The 19,059-nt window shown below is 39.6% G+C and overlaps 1 protein-coding gene across 4 annotated transcripts in view; it reads left to right on the top strand.

Annotated features, from left to right (window-relative positions):
* Nucleotides 1-19,059, top strand: part of LOC118425286 (kinase suppressor of Ras 2-like) — a 30,460-nt gene extending 11,401 nt beyond the window's left edge. Inside the window, exons 3-23 of one of the 4 annotated variants that reach the window (XM_035834083.1) lie at nt 117-261; nt 1,942-2,473; nt 3,053-3,255; nt 3,995-4,070; nt 4,999-5,088; nt 5,533-5,624; nt 6,065-6,112; nt 6,452-6,639; nt 7,654-7,801; nt 8,062-8,137; nt 8,932-9,016; nt 9,457-9,546; nt 10,769-10,813; nt 11,653-11,744; nt 12,026-12,110; nt 12,573-12,661; nt 13,296-13,392; nt 13,945-14,081; nt 14,526-14,663; nt 15,612-15,738; nt 15,919-19,059. In XM_035834083.1, coding sequence (XP_035689976.1) covers nt 117-261; nt 1,942-2,473; nt 3,053-3,255; nt 3,995-4,070; nt 4,999-5,088; nt 5,533-5,624; nt 6,065-6,112; nt 6,452-6,639; nt 7,654-7,801; nt 8,062-8,137; nt 8,932-9,016; nt 9,457-9,546; nt 10,769-10,813; nt 11,653-11,744; nt 12,026-12,110; nt 12,573-12,661; nt 13,296-13,392; nt 13,945-14,081; nt 14,526-14,663; nt 15,612-15,738; nt 15,919-16,071 — 2,736 coding nt within the window. In that variant the 3' untranslated portion in view covers nt 16,072-19,059. Of the gene's footprint in view, nt 1-116; nt 262-1,941; nt 2,474-3,052; nt 3,256-3,994; nt 4,071-4,998; nt 5,089-5,532; nt 5,625-6,064; nt 6,113-6,451; nt 6,640-7,653; nt 7,802-8,061; nt 8,138-8,931; nt 9,017-9,456; nt 9,547-9,824; nt 9,858-10,768; nt 10,814-11,652; nt 11,745-12,025; nt 12,111-12,572; nt 12,662-13,295; nt 13,393-13,944; nt 14,082-14,525; nt 14,664-15,611; nt 15,739-15,918 lie in introns of all 4 variants that reach the window. The other 3 variants (XM_035834084.1, XM_035834085.1, XM_035834086.1) reach the window with 3 other exon arrangements.

Raw genomic sequence — 19,059 nt, 5'->3', positions numbered from 1 at the left:
TCCTCCAAATTTCCTTATGGTGCTTGCTAAAATTGGCTTTTAACTATAACGGAAAATAGAATTCAAAGTTTAACAGGAGAAACCGTTTAAGCAACATATAATTATGTTTTCCACAGGGAATTGAAAATAAGAAAATCTCGTTGGAAGACCTGCTGAAGATGACTAAAGTGGAGATCGTGTCACTGATGAGTTACTATGGAGCAGAGGAAGGGGAGACCATCAGGCTTCTGTCAGCTGTCAATCATCTTAGAACCTTCACAGGTCCGTACAGATTGCTTGCTATCATATTTTTACGGTATTCTTGATTAAGTCAACATCTGCAAATGTTTGTTCACTTCCACCACAGTGACTATTGTTTCAAGAACATGATTTTTGCCACGCTGTGAAATCGAAGTGCTCTGAACATATTGTGTATTCTAGAGTGGACTTCTGTGAATTAAGTACAGTTACCCATTTGCAAAGTTGACTGCAAAAGCAATACTAGTACTGTTAACATGTGACTAAAAATGTTGTGATAAGGTCTGCACACATTTTCTATACTCAGAAACATACCCAAAACTGATCTGATATTTTTAGCAGTACTTTTTCAATTGAAGCCTTTTTTATGTGGGCGAAGCCACACATATAGTTTTCTTACAAGTATTTCACCGGAAATCAGAAACAAATGGAAGCCTCCATGTACTCCATGTTTCAAGCTTTTTGATTGGCCTAAAGTCGCACTTTCTCGGTTGTACGTCAGAGGTGAACCTATCAACGCGCAGGACACAATCGGCATCCATTTTGATAATAGCCAATCAAAACTCAGAAAAATGGAAGCTGTTAGCAAATACTCCGCGTTCCCAGCTTTTTGATTGGCCTAAATTCAGACTGTCTCGGGTGTACGTCAGAGCTGGACCTATCAACGCAGAGAACACAAAATGTCATTCGGCATCCAGTTTTATAATAGCAGCTGAGACGCGGCAGTAAATCGGCCATGCATTCGACCAAACAGGCGCTCAAGGAAGAAGTTGCCCGCCACGGAATGAACAAGATTGATAAATTTGCACAGAAAAACATTATCTTCAGAAAATGGGACCTTGGAATCTTGCAAATTAAACAGTGAACGGACGTGTTCAAGCTACGCATTGCATTTGTATACATGTACCTGTTAAAATGCCGGCAAAATAACGTTACGGCAAGCTTGGCCGAATGGCTAAAGCACCAGCTACATTTGCGCTTTTTTCGCTAGGTCAACCCTGGTTCGATTCCGGGCGGGAACAACTTTCTTTTAGTTGTCCTTTTTTTTTCTTTTTTGATATTTACAACAATTTTACAGTTTACACGCCTTTTTATTTATTTTTTAACTGCCCTCAAAAGACGGCGTTTAAACGGTCGGACGGTCCATGTGGGGAGGGGGGCTCGTCAACACCTCGGACCATACCGGCAGCCAAATACTGTATCGTCGATGTCTGTCGCCTGCGGCGTTAAGTCAAATTTGGAATGGAGGCTACGGTACGGTACCGGACCTGAACCTGATCATGAATTTCAGCTTTATAATTGCTACACAGCACAACCCGTGACGTCAGGTAAAGGCCGAGAATAGGGGTGAACCGAGAATACGGGGCACCTAATGGCAATTATTATTGTGTGTAAGATAGTTTGACTTAAACTTCAAAAAAGGCCACGGGAAAGACTTGCTGCATTTTCGCGAAAATGTTGTCATTCTAGTTGTTTCTTTTCTTGCGATTTTTCCTTTCTTTTCCCTTCGCCCACATCCTGCATTTTTTTCAAAAATGTTGCCTTTCTAGTTTTCTTCAAATTTTTGTATACAATGACATATTTTTTATATAAGACTACAGTACCCATATCGTGAGTTAAGTGTGATGATAATGTGGTTAGATAAACAGTGATATTACTTACTGATTAGTGTTGTTAATTACTTGATCTCTGTCCCATCAACAGAATTACAGTGCAAAGGTGACTCTACAACAGACTTGTACTGGGAGTCTTGGGCGGGCGGCTTTAGTGGTAGCCCTAACACGCCGCCTAAACGGCCATCCACCTCCTCCATGCCTGCCGACTTCGGCGACCGTGATCCGCCACAAACGCCGACCCTCCGCACGCCGGACAGACGTGCGTCCGACACCCACGACCGTACGCTATACCCCAGCACCGGGGACTCCGAGACTTATATATCAGAGGACGAGGAGTTTCCTCTTTCACCGTCGTATTTGACGAATGCGGGGATGACTCCGCCTTCCACGCCAACGATTCTGACTCGTCGACCGACCCCCCCTGCGACCCCACCGCTGAGAGTCATACAGAAGAAGATGAAGACCCCAGGCACCCCCCCTCCCTCCAAGAGTAACCTACAGCTACCGGAGTACCAGCTCAACCCCCTCACCAGAAGTAGATCTCACGAAGCACAGCTAACACACAGAACCACAAACAAAATAGAAGACTATAATGTACTGGTGGGAGGAACCCTTCCCAAGTAAGTCATTTTGGACTGCACTTTGAAGCAAACTCATGGCTTATTTATTATGTCAAATGCGCTTTTGAACCATTTGGTAGGCTTTGGTTGCCTTGTTCATTAAGTTCTTACAAATGTTGTTAAACAGCTGTAATGAGGAAATTGAGAATACGATGTTGCTAGCAAAAGTTAGTTACTTGACAATTACCTTGACAGTGAAAACAGTATCTTTTTTGGTGTCTTTATTTGTGTGTGTATTTGTGGCATAGTTGTTTGGTGGCTTTGTGTGTGTATTTGTGGACATGATTTGGACCTAGTTTCCATTGTTGGTTTCTAATAATATTTGGTATGGAAAGGTACTTTTACCAAATGGGGCTCTCAGTAGATTTCCTTCTAATGGAACATCTAGTTATTACATGTTCTGTCAGGTCATACTGTGATCTTGTAATTTTGGAGTGGCTGATAGCTTTTGCAGCTGGGAAGAAGCGATATAGGTTTGCATTCTTTTGCAGTTGAGGGGTATTTTTGTCAGAAACTGTGGAAGAGTGTATTTGAAGAAGGGACAAAATGGATTGTCTTGATTCATTTTTCCCTCCCCAGACGAGGGAAGTCCAAACCAAGTAACCTGAAGATCCAAGACAGCATGGGAGGCAGCTGGGAGACAGGCTTACAGAAGGGCGTGTCCGAGTCGGAGAACCGCCTCAACACCAGACACTCTCCCCCCCTCACCTCTCCTGTCAGGAGCTCCTCCCCTGGGCCATACTGGAACAACCCTACTGCTGAGGACTACAACAGTAGATCAGGTAGGGAACCAGCATTGGAGAAATTTTCTAAAATTCACTTGTCATATCAGGCAAGTTAAAACGTTTACTTACCGAAGTCAAATTTTCTCTTGCCCGAAAATAAAATGATTTTATCACTTCCAGTGATGGTATTCGTTTATCATTGGCTCTTAACTTTTCTGTGTTGACCAATGCATGACTGTAAAAAGTTAGAAGTATATGAAAATCTCACTCATGCGAAAATCTTACTTGCCTGATCGTGCAAATGGGGTAGGACATGTGCTTGCCTGATGGGCTCTCTCACTTGTTCTGGACAATCAGGCTAGTAGACCGTTGTACAACCCTGGGAAACAAATCTTTTTCGAGGTTTCTTACACAGTTGTGTCCGCATGGTACGTGATTTGGGCACTCTGCATCTCACCACATCTAGTTCAAATTCAATCGAGCCATCAGCCCAAGTCTTGTGCCTGGAAAGAATTGCTTTGTCCGTTCAGAGGGGAGGTAAGGTTGGAGGGACTGCTCTTCTGGGCATCAAACCTCTGCACAGAACCCAACATACTTCTCAAGAAGAGTGACCTGGTGACCTGGTGTGTTTGGGCAAAAATACTTGAGCCTTAGAAAACCCACTAACGAAACTAACGAAAAAGCATCATGTTTTGTCCCCATCTGCGGTTAGATTTCTTTACCTTATGTGGGCATCATTCAAAGGATTGAAGAAAGTTTTTTTTGAGGATTTTAAAATGTTGTTGTTTTGTTTCAGCAACACTTCCCGTGATGCCACCTCGATCGCCCGGTGCCAGGGTGGGCAGGAGTATGGGGCACTCCATTAACCACAGGTACAATGTTTTTATTGAACTAGTTAAACTATAATTTCCAACACAAAAATTGGTCTCACCCAAATTTTTGACTGAACAGCACCAGTCTTTGTCAAGGAATGAACAGTCCACTGCTGTCGTGATGAACACGTGACTCAGTAAGCAGTGGATCATGTGTTCTATCTACATAACGTGACGTCACGACAGCAGTGGACTGTTCATTCCTTGACAAAGACTGGTGCTTTTCAGTCAAAATCTGGGTGAGTGCAATTTTTGTGTTGGTTATTACAGTTTAACTGGTATAATAATGACTTCTTCTAACACAGATGAACTTTCAAGTTAAGGTACAATGTTTGACTGGTTTGGTCTTCTCCCTTACATGCATACAGTTTGGAACTGCTGGAAATTAATGTCAATTTCTAACTATCGAGAACGCTGCTAAATCTATTGATAGATGCCACATGTTAACCATGTCCTAGTATTGAACATCCAAGGGATCGCTCCAGAAAATATAACATCAGACAGTTTGTAAATAACTATAGATCTCATTCTTAATGCTTAGGTTAATGGGAAAAAATAACCATAACATGGCCACAATGTCCAGGTGGTCTTTATATAGAGGTGATCACTAGTACTGATTTGATTGTGAAACAATCCTTTCAAGTCTCAACCACAAATTTTTCACACATTATGTATTGCTTTGTTTTGTTTGATTCATTTGCACAACAAAATATTACATACAACATGATATATTAAAATAACAGTAGATAAAACAAGGAGGTGGGGAAAAGTGTGTAAAGCTTATACTAGACCCTCCTCCAGTCTTAACTAAACAAAATTGAGTATGTATATAGAATTCTTATTTGTCTCTATGATACCGCCGTATCTTCCTGTTTTGTCACTTTTTGACAGACACACTCTAACAAAATGGTTTCTGCTCTAATTGCAGATGGGTGAAGAACCAGTTCTGGATGACTCAGACCTGCTTCTACTGCAATAAAGCCATCATGTTCAAAGGTTTCAAGTGTAAAGATTGCAAGTACGTGTCTGTTTCTCCAACTTTTCACATCTCCACAATCTACAAGAAAGATGTTGGGGTAGAGAATCTGTCAGAAATGCAGACCAGAAAATGTAGCAATATTCTTCCATAACATCTACTGTGAGATGAATATTTTCACACTTGAGTGGATTTATACAATTGGTATATTGTGCAAACATGGTCAAATTATCAAAGTCAATATGTTTAATGTCATTATGTGCTAGAAAGAGAAGTTATTTAGGAAAGAAGAAAGGCTGGCAAGAAGGAGTAACAAAGAAGAAATGATCTGTTGGTTCAGACAGTGAATTAATATTTTTGAACTGAAACTTTAGTGAAAGGACCAACCTTATCGGATTTACAGATTTTGAGATAATTAACTACAATTGCCTACTGTAATAAATGTATTGTTTAATAATTGTGTTTTTCTTGGTGTTTTTTTTTTAGGGTGAAGTGTCATCACAAGTGTGCCCAGAGAGCGCCCCCCTCCTGTGGTCTTCCCCCTGATCTAGAGAAAGTCTTCCGCGATACCTTACAAGGTACGGCACAGTGGGGTCAAAACTGGGGCAGTCCAATCATAACAAGTCTCTGCCACCTTTCTTATCTGTGATTGGCTAAGAACAGGCCAGTCAAATATCTGATTGGCCAATCAAGTTTCAGCATCACTTCATTAACTTCTTGTTTCATCTAAGTACTTTGTGGTGTACATTTACTGCACAAAAGGCATGCAGTTTTCCTAATGATTTTGCACCTCTATTTCCTTGTGTCCTCACTTGTTATTTCTAGTGCTATTTCCACTCATAAAAATTGTTATAACTCTTAAAAAGAGTTTGCAGGGGAAAAGTATTCTGACCACTATATTGCAAGTAGGAGGAAAATAATATTTGACGCCTACATTGTCTTTATGTATAGACACTTCCACTGCCTGGCACTCTGATATTCTCTACCTTACTTGTTACATATACTTTCACTTCCTCAGCTGGGACAACAAACTCTCCTAAGTTAGAAAGAAAGCCCATACCAACAGGTATCTGCTTCTTTTGTGCCTTTTCTTTCCTTTTAACCTTTTCTTGCCGTGCATGTACTAACACTTGTTTTACATTTCATTTGATTGGCAGATCATAATGTTGAATTGACTTGTTGGATTCTGAGTTGTATGTCTTTGTTTGGGATGATTTGTGAATCCTTCCATCCTTTGATTCCTTTTTTCCCAGTTTCTTGCCATTTTAATTTTTGTCTTTGATTCAGTTGTGAATATTTTTGGCGACGCCTCAGGGAAGGAGGCATTGTCTTGGCTGGAACTGAAAGCCATTATCACATTATGTCAGCCTGTACCCATGACTGTAGCTCTTTGTTTTTTCATTAGGGCACAGTCCTGATCTGAATACAGACATCCACCCTAACAAAGTCCACCGGACGTCGTCAGAGCCGTCCTGTGCTGAGCTGAGAGTGAACCAGAATCAGACAGTCGACCACGTGGGGTCTATCGGAGCCTGGACACACAATGCTGCTGACTACAAGTACCGAACATGGAGTCATAAGGAGAAAGTTAGGGTCAGTAAAACTGTGTATTTTTTCTACCAAAGGTTTTAAGTCCATCTTTCAAAGAGAATATTCACCAGATACAGTCAAACCTGTCTATAGCGGCCACTCAAGGGACTGGTCAAAATTGGCCACTATAGAGAGGTGGCCACTATAGAGAATATGCTAATTAATTGACCACAAGCAATAATACACATGGTTTTAGTACCCACTGATCTCTATTCACATAATACAGTACTGTACATGTACATGTACTGCAATGATTTTTACACTATATGTATTAAGAAAATAAAAGCTATAAAAAGTTTTAAATGTTTTACAGTTGATATTGTCTGAAGAGACCGGTATCGTCCTATTTCTTTGATCTTTCGTCTTGTATCCTTTGATACTTCGCCATCCGTATGTTCCCGCTCCCGTTCACACGTCAGATTCGCCCATTATGCTAATGTGGTACTCACAAGAAAAGTCACGTCATTTTAGACTTATCTCTTGATAAATGTAAGAATACAATCCACCATAGTCTGAAGTTCATATCATTTTGTCTTTGTAACAATTATTTAGAAATTTTTGTGATGTAAATTAATCTAAGCGATAGTGTATTAGAACGTAACTTTAACACAATTTACCTCCGTAATATTGGTGTCGTCTATTGACCGTACATGACCTCGTTTGTCAGCAGGTATGGGTAGCGCCAGTTTACGAAGTTTTGTTTTGAAAATAAGTCAAAGAGGTTTTAAATCCGGCGTAGGGTGACGATACGGCCGCTGTATATGGCCGAACGCGTGCCGAAACATAGATCAGCGGTCCGCGTGGCCGTAATCGGCAGTGTTTTTGTACCTGCGGGACCGGAAATCGTGTGGCCGTGGCCGCGTTGGACAGGTGGTCGCTAAGCCTATTTCTTAATCATTACGAATCCAAGGGACCAACAAAAAGTGGCCACTATGGGCAGGTGGCCGTTATGCAAAGGTGGCCGCTAATACAGCTTTGACTGTATATTCTACTGACAGAATTGTCTGTTTAACGCAGGATCAGATGCAGGTTCCTCCTTTCCCCCATGGAGACTCCAGCTCCAACCCTTCCTCCACAACCTCCTCCACACCCTCCAGTCCCTTCCAGCCTTCCTCCAGCGACTCCCAGCCGTCTCCCATGACCAGGCAGGCCTTCAGGTTCCCAGGTAAGGCAGTGGTGTAACAGTGCCACCTAGCAGATTTGATCTGCATTGCATGAGTTTTTTTCTAGCTCCTGACATAGCATGTCTCACGCAGTGCAGTTTTGTTCATTTGACATTTGAAGTACAATTGCTGGCTGTTTCTTTCTTTCTGAATTTGGTACAATCTGTTTTCAAGCTTTTGAAAGAAGACTTTGACTACACAGTGCTTTACTGTCTAGCCCCAAAGTACTTGTTAAAAGTATCTGTTTTCCTCAATGTTCCAGATGTAACATCAAGTCTGTCAGGTTCAGAGGTGGACAGTCAAGGCAGAGGAGACATCATTTTAAACTGTAAACACCTGTGAGTATACCGACTGCACCAACTTCTAGATCTATTGAAGTCTCATTTAAATGCCAATATGTAGCTTGTTCTTATAAGTCTCTATAGACAGGTTTCACTCACTTTTTATATCATAGTGGTGGACTGGTTCTAATTGCCATGTTGGTGTCTCTATTTGCATTTCAATTGATTGCAGGTCAAGCATGCTGTTTTTATAGACACATTATCATATGTGAACTATACACACTTCATAAAGGTTACTTGAATAGGTCAGCAGATCTATACATGTCAAAAAATGCTTAAGTCACAATCCATTCCATTCCCTATGACATTACATGTAAATGCTGTACAGCTTTGTTTAAACTAACATTTCTAATACTAGATATCATTTTATGATGTTTTCTGGGACCCTTTTGAATCCCTGGATACAGGAAACAACAAGAGTAGAACAAAGAGTACATCTGTGTACTGCACTCAGTATTGCAAAGAGACCTCAGTCCCTGTTAGTCCTGTGTTCTACCTGATAGTTCCAGACAAACTTCTTAGTGCTATGTAAGAGATCTGATTACGTGGCTATCTCACCATGTCAACGGCAAGTAGTCATCTGATCTGCAATGCAGTATTGTTTGTTCCTTTGATGTTACCAAGTCAAACGTTTGCTGGCAGCTCCCTAGGAAATCAGTACAGAACTCAGCTTTAGTCAAAGGATCGAAGCGCCTTCCATTCTTGTATGACTACCATAATTTCAGTACCAAGGAAATACCAATTTTTACTGTGCTGTGCCATTTTCATGATTGCTTCTGTCTTCCCCACAGGACTGACACAGTAGACACAGTGAAGAGTGAAGACACCGTTAAGAGTGAAGAGTCTCAGGGTAGTGATAAGACAGAAGTAGCCGATGTAAGTGCACTCTTTTCAGTCTTTCTTTACGTTTTTATTGAAAAGGAGGCAAGAGCTCATTTTGAAATTACCCATGTAGGAAGACTAGACTCACAAAGGCCTTGTTGTGAAGGAGGTTGACTAAGTATATGAAGTCTCTGGGTTTTAAATCTCTAGCATATTTTGCCCTTGGGAAGGGCACTTGACCCACACAAAATTACATACATGTGGCTTAGGTTAGGGACATCCCATGAGTTGTTTTGGAGAGCCACACCTCGAGCATGTTAATGATCCCACCTCACTTAGTGGTTCTACCTGGTACAATGTATGAGTTCATTAAACTTATCACTGTGGTCTTATGCAGCTTGTCCAACTACAATACTCTGTTGGAGGTTACCCTCTGTCAGAGTATTCACAACGTTTCATCCATTGTCTAAATAATTTCCCTTTGTATTCTACAGAGCGATACGTTGAAGACCCTACAACAAGTAGACTCTATAGACAGTGATGTGGACCCGATGGAGAGAAGTTGGCCCACTCGACAGAACAGCGTAAGTTGAATGTTTGATCTGATTCAGCATCATGTGTCTGAATTTGCTAATATTGCATAACTTGTGTTTCACAAGACAGAACAAAAGTACACAGTGTTATGTATTGTGTTTCCTTGATTGTTGTCATTTCCCTTTGAATTTGTGGCATTTTGGGTTGTTGTGCATACTTTGTTGTTGGTACAGTTCTCATTTTCATGAACCATTCTTTCTTCTTTTGTTTCTTGTGTGTCTTTGTGTTCTGTTCTTTCTGTTATCCCAACAATCTATACTCACTGCAGAAACACTTGAGTCACATTCTAGACTCTCTGAAGGTAATTTCCATTCTAAGGTCACACCAGTAAGATTTCTTTGGTTCTCCGATTTTAAAGAATGATCCTGAACAAGAATTTCAACATGGAAACAGAATCTGAGTAGAAAGTCAGTACCTGTATACACACAGCGCGACTTTTCTCCAAGTTGTCTGTTTTCATGTTGAATTCATTTTCGAAAAACCACGGAAAAGAACTGGTGTGACTTGATTCTTGAAGTACAAACAACATTCTTTGCTATTCTGTTCTACGTGTGACTTACAGGAATAATATCCATGCAATAACATATAGCAATAGTGTTTGCCATTGCTAGAATTCACCTTATGATATACTTTGCACTTACTGCTACATATACTAATATACATGACTGTATAGTTTACATCATACACATCTGCAGTACTTCTGCATACAGCTCATTGGTAATCAAAGAACAAGGTCAAGTGTATAGATGACTGTAGAAAAAAAAGGCACATTCATCCCAACAAGTCATCCAACTATTTACTATTCATTTCAATTATTCTTTCAATAACTCTCACCTCAATAACTAGCAATACAAAATCTTAGTGGATATCACAGCTGCATTTTCTATGGAGCGATATAAGATTTTGGTTCTATTTCTTTTGCACTTTTCATGTCCTATTCACTTAGAAGCATCTGTAATACAAATCAAATCATTTTCTCTGTACCTCCTAAGGTAGCTCATTTCATATTTCATACAGCTCAACTTTAACCTTAAACACCAATAAACTTCACCCTGACTCACCATAAAATCAAATAAACAAGCATCTTTCATATCTGAAAATCACTGTCCAACTGTACACAGCACTTTTTCAACGCTGTAAAAACTTGAAATTTGCATGTGAGATTTGATTTGAGTTGAAAAGGCACCTGTGCATGTTGCTACCTGCCCTTAGGACCCACAGGAACCTCCGGGAAGAAACGACTGGAGATGGCACCAGGTAACACCCTCCTCATAGGGCTAACCAGCAAAGGTTGACTCACAAGGGTTAAAGGTTAAGACTCATAAGGGCTAAAGGTTGAGGCTCACAAGGGTTAAAAGGTCAAGACTCACAAGGGTTAAAGGTTAAAGGTGGAGACTCACAAGGTCTAAAGGTTAAAGGTCGACACTCCCAAGGGCTAAAGGTTAAAGGTCAAGACTCACAAGGGGTAAAGGTTGAGACTCACAAGGGCTAAAGGTCGAGACTCACAAGGTTTAAAGGTTGAGACTCAAGGGTTAAAGGTTGAGGCTCACAAGAGTTAAAGGTTGAGACTCATAAGGGTTAAAGGCAAAGGTTGAGGCTCACAATTGATGGAGATAGGATAACACATAAAATCATCACTAACCCAACATTACCATTATGTGCGAACAGATAAAAGTGCCATATCAAAACATCCTTATGATTTTGAGTAACTGTATTTTAAAGACAGCAACATATGAAACATTTCCAGCTTTCAATAACAATTCTGATCTTTTACAAACTGAAATAAAGAATCAAAATTTTGTCCTGAAGAAAATTTGAGCATAAAGGAGTCAAGGTGAAAAAGAATTCAACCTATAAACTTAGGCAAAATGTTTGCTTTCAAGCACTAACAGAAGTTAATACTAATGTGAGTGCTATACAAGTAATAGGTAACCTTTGAAATGCCATTTCTGTAGTGGGATGTTCAGTACTATTCTTCATAGAAATTTGACAATTGAGATTTTTAAACAACACTGAACCATCTCTTCAAAATATCCCTTTTTGGGGGAAGTGTAAGAAATAGTGACCTAATTATTTTTCTTTGACTTGACTTCCAGAGGTCCAGTGTGCTGTCAGAGTGGGATATTCCATATGAAGAACTGGAGATCCAGGATCTCATAGGAGCTGGGAGGTTTGGCAGGGTGTTCAAGTGAGTAGTACATAAATGCCCCCTAGCAGTTTGAGATGAAACTACAATTGCAGTTGGCCTGTTTGATGCAATAATGCCATTTGGAATGGATGATAAGTTCATCTTTTTCATAGAAGTCATAGCCACTGTGTGTATATGCTGTATATATTTAAAGGTATGATAATTCAGTTTGTCATGTTAATTTGTAGTCATTATGTAACTGATAGGTGTTTTATGAAAAAAAGTTTTTATACACTAGCAGGAACTGAAAGTTGATTTCTCATCTTTTTTCTTTGCTAAAGGGGAAAATGGCACGGGGATGTTGCAATCAAAGTCTTCAACATCGAAACAGATAATGACCTGCAACTTGCTAGTTTCAAAACTGAGGTGAGTAAATATGCCTTCAACAGTTTGTGCCAGTTCACTTGTTATCTGTATCTTTATACATATATTATATTATAGCCGGTATAACTGCCCTTCGGCGTAACATGCCAGCTTTGCGGGCACGCGGTGCAGCAGCAGCTGGTTCTATTACACTGATCGACCTGGCAGACTTAACCTTTGCACATCTATCTACATGTATTCTTTAAAACTATCCAATGAAGATGCCCCTACTTTGCTTGGTGATAACAAATTCCATTCTATGATTTTTCTATACTAACCTTGTTATTATAAAAACTACATATTACAGTTGAAATAGTTCAATAATAAAAAGTAAATGTTGTTTTTATTAGAGCAGTTGTTTTATTAATGTTTTTTTGGCCATCAAAACGAAATACTTACAGATATTATAATGTCAGGTATTTTGTCACTAAAAATTCACTTCACTTCTCAAACTGTCACTTTCAGGTTTCAATGTTCAGGAAAACGAGACATGAAAACTTAGTTCTGTTCATGGGGGCCTGTATGAAGCTACCACATCTAGCTATTGTAACTAGGTAAGTGGAAACCTCCCTTCATATGCTAAAGCAGTCTGTAGCTTAATAATAATCATCTGGTGTATTTTACCAGCCAGTTGGTACCCATATGAGTAATGAGGCTGTTTAACGTGGTCGAGGCACCTCCTCGAGCACGGGACCCCCGTTTTACGTCCCTCCAAGAAGACAATTTTGTGGAATGGCCATGCTTGGTCCAGCTACAGCACTCCGGTTGTTCTTGGTTGGTCCCCATCCGAGAACTGACCGGACCGTCGCGTTACTTAACTTCCGAGATCGAGGGATCGGGTGTACCAATGCGCCACACGGCTGTAGCTTAACTGTTGTAAATGGAATGGAAAGTAATATGAAATGGCTGTTATTCTTTGAAGTACCATCTGACTTCACATTTTTACTACCATGTTTCATTAACAATGTAACTTAGACATCTTATTACACAGTAAATTCATGTTGCTGCATATAGCTGTACATAATGTTGTTGCAGATGCAATTATAATACAACTGGATTCAATTTTGGAGTAGAGTAGATCATAAAGATAATATTCATATTCAAATGTGTGGCATTCAGGCTTTAGAGTTCTAAATTGTAGTATGAAGTTCAAGATTGACTCTGAAGTTCTTATTTGTTTGTACACAGTTTATGTAAAGGAAAGACGTTGTACGACACAGTACGGGACAGAAGAGAGACGCTGAATATGAGTAGGATAGTCAACATAGCAACGCAAATAGCTCAGGTGAGTTGTCTATTTTCTTCCCTGATATTTGGCCAATTCTATTTTTGATTGGTGAAATCCTGGTCCTGGCTGGCCTACTTTAGATAATCTACTGCAGACAATAAGGAAGACAGTACAAGGTTGGACAAGTTTTCTAAAATTCGCTTGTCCTATTGCCCGAACCAATTTTTCACTTGCCCAAAATTCAAATGTCACTGTTCAAACTAATACTAGTATATGCATTTTCACTTCCAGCAATGGAATTCTCTGTTGACTATGATGTCATGACAGTAAAAAGTAACAAGTTATTTTTTTCTATATCAAAATTGCATCCAATCAATGGAAAAATCTTACATGCCCGATCGGGCAAGTGGTGTAGGTCATGCACTTGTCCGAACAGCACTTTCACTTGCCCGGGACAATAGTGCTAGTGGACTTGTCCAACCCTGCAGTAGTCTTCTTTATCAAGCCCCTATTGGCTATGTAAGCTGCATGTCATTAATACTCCTGACCAATCAGAGGCAGGATTTTGGTAGGGATGTGATTTTAAATGGATGATTGACATTTCCCCAGGGCATGGGCTACCTCCATGCCAGAGAGATCTTACACAAGGACTTGAAGTCTAAGAACATCTTCTTAGAGAATGGCAAGGTTGTCATCACTGACTTTGGCCTCTTCAGTGTTACCAAGCTGATCCAATATGGAGAAAGGTATGCTTTTTTCTTTAAAGTCACACATGAAAATTTCTGTATTTTTATGCTATTATGAATATGCTCTTATCATCTGTCCTTTGCCATCCTCTGGCTCCTAGTTAGAACAATTATTGAATTTGCCATGCTATTTCAGTTGAGTATACTAACTTTATTTTAGTATGTCTGAACTTTCTCTGCATGGCACTTATTACTTATGAGATAGCGTCATTAGTTGAACACACATCACTACCAGTGGACTAGTCCTCTGCTATAGTGCTGCACAACTGTGTGGCCCAAGGGTTGTAGAAATGGTAATGGACACTGCCCTATACGCCAAAAGGCATAGGAAATATTTTGGCATAACCAACTTGATTTAAGCATGTTTTGGACGTCATATTAAAATTCACCATTTGTTCTAACATAATTTTTGAATTGCGTACATTTTTCTTTGCGCCTGTGCAGGAAGGACGACACGCTGGCCATACCGCCGGGATGGCTGCCGTACTTGGCGCCGGAGGTGATCACGTCTCTCCGAGCGACAAGCCAGTACACAGACAGTGACCTGCCCTTCTCACAGGCGTCAGATGTCTATGCCTTTGGGTCAGTGGAATGAGAATTTTTTTAAAGTTAGGACGACACATGGTAGATAATACATATGCATTAGGGGTGGGTACCAGTACAGTGTACCCGTACAAAACAGTTTTTCCTATTGGACCGGTCCAGAAATACTGGACCTGAAAAAATTTGGTGGACCGGATGTTGGCCCTATTAGAAAATGAACAGATTATATCATCAGGCATTCACACTTTTGGGGCTTACCGGTCAAGGAAAACAAGAGCAAAGTAGAGTAGAGTCTATAGTCATTTCTACCAAGTTTTACAGACAATAGTACAGAAGCAGTTGGCCTTGTAGGATTTTAAAATGCCAGTGGGAGTTGAATACTCTACAAAACAGATTTCTTTGTTGCGAAAAGGGCCATTGTTTTGAGTATCGTCCATTCACAAATTCTCATACAAAATCAGGTTCAGCTCCAAACCTGGACCTGAACCGGACCTGGACCTGGATTTTCTGTACCGATACCCACCCCTAATATTTATACATTTGTGTGTACAGAAGCCTAGGTCACACACCCCATAATGAGAACACTTACCTTTGTCTTTGTCTACAAAATACTTCTAAGAAAGAAGCTGTAGAGCTTCAGAAGATTGTGAGGGGAATTCAATAAAGTTTTGACATTTTGTTATGTCTAAATCTGTCTACTGTGACCAGTCAAAGGACTTGTAAGACGATGGTCATATTAGACAGGTAGTTACATTCTCAATGCTGTGATCGAGTGGAGGAATGATGGATAGGACCGCCAAACGGAGACCACAGTGGTAAAGGTGGTAAGGTTGATTCTAGTAACTGTTATTTGCAAATATACATGCTGAAATGTAAATCCCTTAGATTTACAATGTGCACTACAACTTTAGATAAATGTAGAAACATGGTATAGAAAATAAAGGTCCCATGTTAATGTAAGATGTTTCTCCTCCCACCCCCCTCCAGAACGGTGTGGTACGAACTCCTGGTGGGAGATCTCCCCTTCAAGACTCAACCGGCAGAGTCCATTATCTGGCAGGTGGGGAAGGGTCTACGACAGTCCCCCAGCAATGTGCAGAGTAGGGATGCCAAGGTATGTGTGTCGGACTGTCTATGTGTGTTTCTGCTATTTCCATTTACACAACACAGCATTACCAAACATCCTCAATGCTCCTATTTTTGTCCGTGGGACATGGAAGTGTCCCTCAATGAGGGGGTGAGGCCTGCCATCTCTGATATCCTCGTTTCACCTGTTGTCTCGTCCCCTCCCCAGGATATCCTGATGCAGTGTTGGAAGACTCAGCCCGACAAGAGGCCCCAGTTCAGCGACCTCACGCAGACGCTGGACAGGTTGCCACGGAAACGGCTGACCCGCAGCCCGTCCACACCTCTGCACCTCTCCCGTTCCGCAGAGTCCATCATATGAACTTCATACATCACACACACTCACATACATACCACTGGGTGGGCAGAGTGCTGGGCATCTCCACTAGTTCTTCATTTCCAACCCAGATCTACATTTCTCCTCTCAGTTTGACCGTAAAAAGTACAAAGGTACAAATGTATCATTCTGCAGTGTTCTGGGGGGCGGGGGTGCTCCCCTGGGAAGTTTGAAAATTCTAACCCTCTGAAACACTTTTCCTGTATTTGAAATTTTCTACATTTCTTTTTTCACATTTTGCTACAGTTTAGTGGTACTGTTGACTACAAGATGAAAATGGCATTAAGTTGTGTTTTTTTTTTCTAAAGTTGTGTTTTTTTTTCTGTCAAGCAGAAGAGAAGGGTTACAGGTTCTGTCCTGAGTCAAAGTTGTCCAAGGACAGGCACTGAAGAGAGTCTTTGTCCAACTATTGTTCATATCTATTATACTTCTGAATCATGGGTGCCAGAAGTCCTCTTTTTACTTAATTTCTTCTGTTGAGATCACAGCCTTTAATTTAGCTCTTCACTAAATGCATCTTAGAAATAACAACAGTAAACCTTATACCCTTCAGTCATTTGGATATTCATATAATAACTGAAGTATTGGTATATTTGCACATGGCAGATTTTTACTGCTCTTAAACCTGTGTCAATTTTCACAAAGAAAGCAAGACATATACTTACAAGATAATGCTTGGTGAATAAGTGATGTTGTGGGCAGAATCGTTCTGCTTGACAAGTTTTGTGCAATACTGGCTGAAAACTTTCCACAAAGTGTCCTGAAAAAGTTTAATAAGAGAAAGACATTGGAAGAATCATGATTTCAAAACCTGTATCATCAAAATGCAGACATGTAGTGACACTGTGAAATGCTATTCCACTGTTGTTAGCTGCATGTCAGAATCGCACACAAATTCACATCACCCATCACTAGCACACAATCATACATAGACCACCAGCATTCTGTCAACCAAAGTGCTCACCACTTTCTACTGCCTTAGTTCCAGCTACTATTGTGCTGTCTAGTTGTAAGAACCACTACCAAGACTGGGCAAGGAAGACAGTGTAACACTCATCCAAGTGTTAAAAGACATCACCTTAAAATTGTTCAAAGGAAAGAGATTTTGAACTAGTCAAATCTTTGGTATACATTTGGTAACGGTTTTTGGAAAACAGTATTGAAATTATTGAAAATGTTTTGTTCTTGTGAGTTACCCCACTACTACCTAAAAGTGTCAAAATATTATTTTACTTTATCAAGAGAGTACAGATAGCTTGATATTTTACACTGGAACATTGTCTAACTTGAAAATATTTCCTACTTTCTTTTTATTAGTTTACTGAGAAAAAATGGAGCCAAAATGGTTGCTTTGCTATTTTATTATCTGAGTATCAGCATGTAAAAATAATGTTGTTAGCAAAAACAAATAAACCTATTGACATGTCTCACTTGCCTAGTCTTGTATTTACTCAAGTCAAAGAAAGGGCTATTTGACATGATCTTGTAGAATGTTAGCAAACTTAAAAAAGCTTCCAAGATATCCTAGATTTCTACCATGCTGAATAATGAGTAGCTAGCTAGGAAAGAAATGAAGAAACATCTGTGCTAATATCATTGTAAATATGAATAGTCATTATTGTAATTATGTCCAGAAGGTTTACCATGATGTTGATAACAGTGAAAGAAATATCAAACGGACAAATGTCAAAAATAAGGTACGGAATTGTGAAGAAAAGGAAAGTGCAGGAATATGCTTGTAAACTAGATAAAATTGTACTGCAACTAGAAAAAGAAAAAAAAATCAGTGTTACAAATGTACTCAAAAATGGCAAGTATCTAATAGGTGTTCCTTTTTTGTACAAAAAAAAGAAACAAGGATTATAGGGAATGTAGCTAAAACAGTTCATTGCGAATTTGAATGCAGAAAAAAGCAGGTAGCACTTGATGTAATGAAGTTGTTGCATACTTTCATGACTTGTATGGTAAATGTGGTTGTTAATTGTGCACCCTAGCAGAAGTGAGTAATAAGGCAGATTTTTAATTGTAAATATTATGTACTAATCAAGCAAGGTTTTATGACAATTTTAACTGTAATTTGTGGCTGCTGAATTATATATATATATGGGCCATACCTACATTTTTTATATTCTCACAGAGATTTTGAGACTTTCCATACAATTTCTTATGTGGGTGGTCTGCTTAACAAAAATCATAGAACCAGGTTTTCCTTCTGTCAAGGACAAACAGAACGGAACACGATTTGTTGATCATAAAAAATGTTCTAATTTGTAAATTCCATGTTTTTTTATTCCAGAGTGGCCCTTCTTAATAATGTAAATTTACTCCTTTATTCTTATTCGTTTACATAACATTTTTTTGACCTTCAAAACTTTCTCTTAGAAAATACCTACTCACCCCTCGTCTTTTGAAATAGAACATTCCTAGTCCTAATGATATGAACTCCATTTTCCAGTGATTGTTAAATTTCAAAATTACTGCCATTGTCCAACAATATAGATTTTTTTTTCAATTTGTTTTTTTGATGTATAAAATATCTTACAGGGAATGTTTTAACATACTTTATGTCAGAAATGCACCTATATATTAAGCAGATTTTGTGATTTTATACCTTTACAATTTGGATGGAGCCCTCACACTTTGTAAAGAAATGCTGACGCCAGTATATGTCTTAGTTGGAAACCCTGTTGTAATATTACAGGCATGTGCCACTATGGTGTATGATTAGTTGGGCTTAGACATTTTATAATTCACTTTAGAATATTCCTCACATTTCGCCTGCACCAGCTAAGTTATTGTTTTATGTAAATATTGCCTGCGTTTTTTCCATGCATATTGGGTAGAGTTATGCCACTGGATATAAATTGCCACTATATTTTTGTCCTCTGGAAAGGCCATTGTAAGACGTGCTAGGTAGAATTTGCATTTTGCTGTTGCTCTGTAGCAGCAATTAAAGTAAAAAAGGCAGATAGA

The sequence above is a fragment of the Branchiostoma floridae genome, chromosome 11 (genome assembly GCF_000003815.2).
Source record: "Branchiostoma floridae strain S238N-H82 chromosome 11, Bfl_VNyyK, whole genome shotgun sequence".
In the NCBI taxonomy this organism is placed as follows: domain Eukaryota; kingdom Metazoa; phylum Chordata; class Leptocardii; order Amphioxiformes; family Branchiostomatidae; genus Branchiostoma; species Branchiostoma floridae.
The sequence above is the reverse complement of the archived record's forward strand: the minus strand, read 5'-3'. Positions and strand labels throughout refer to the sequence as shown.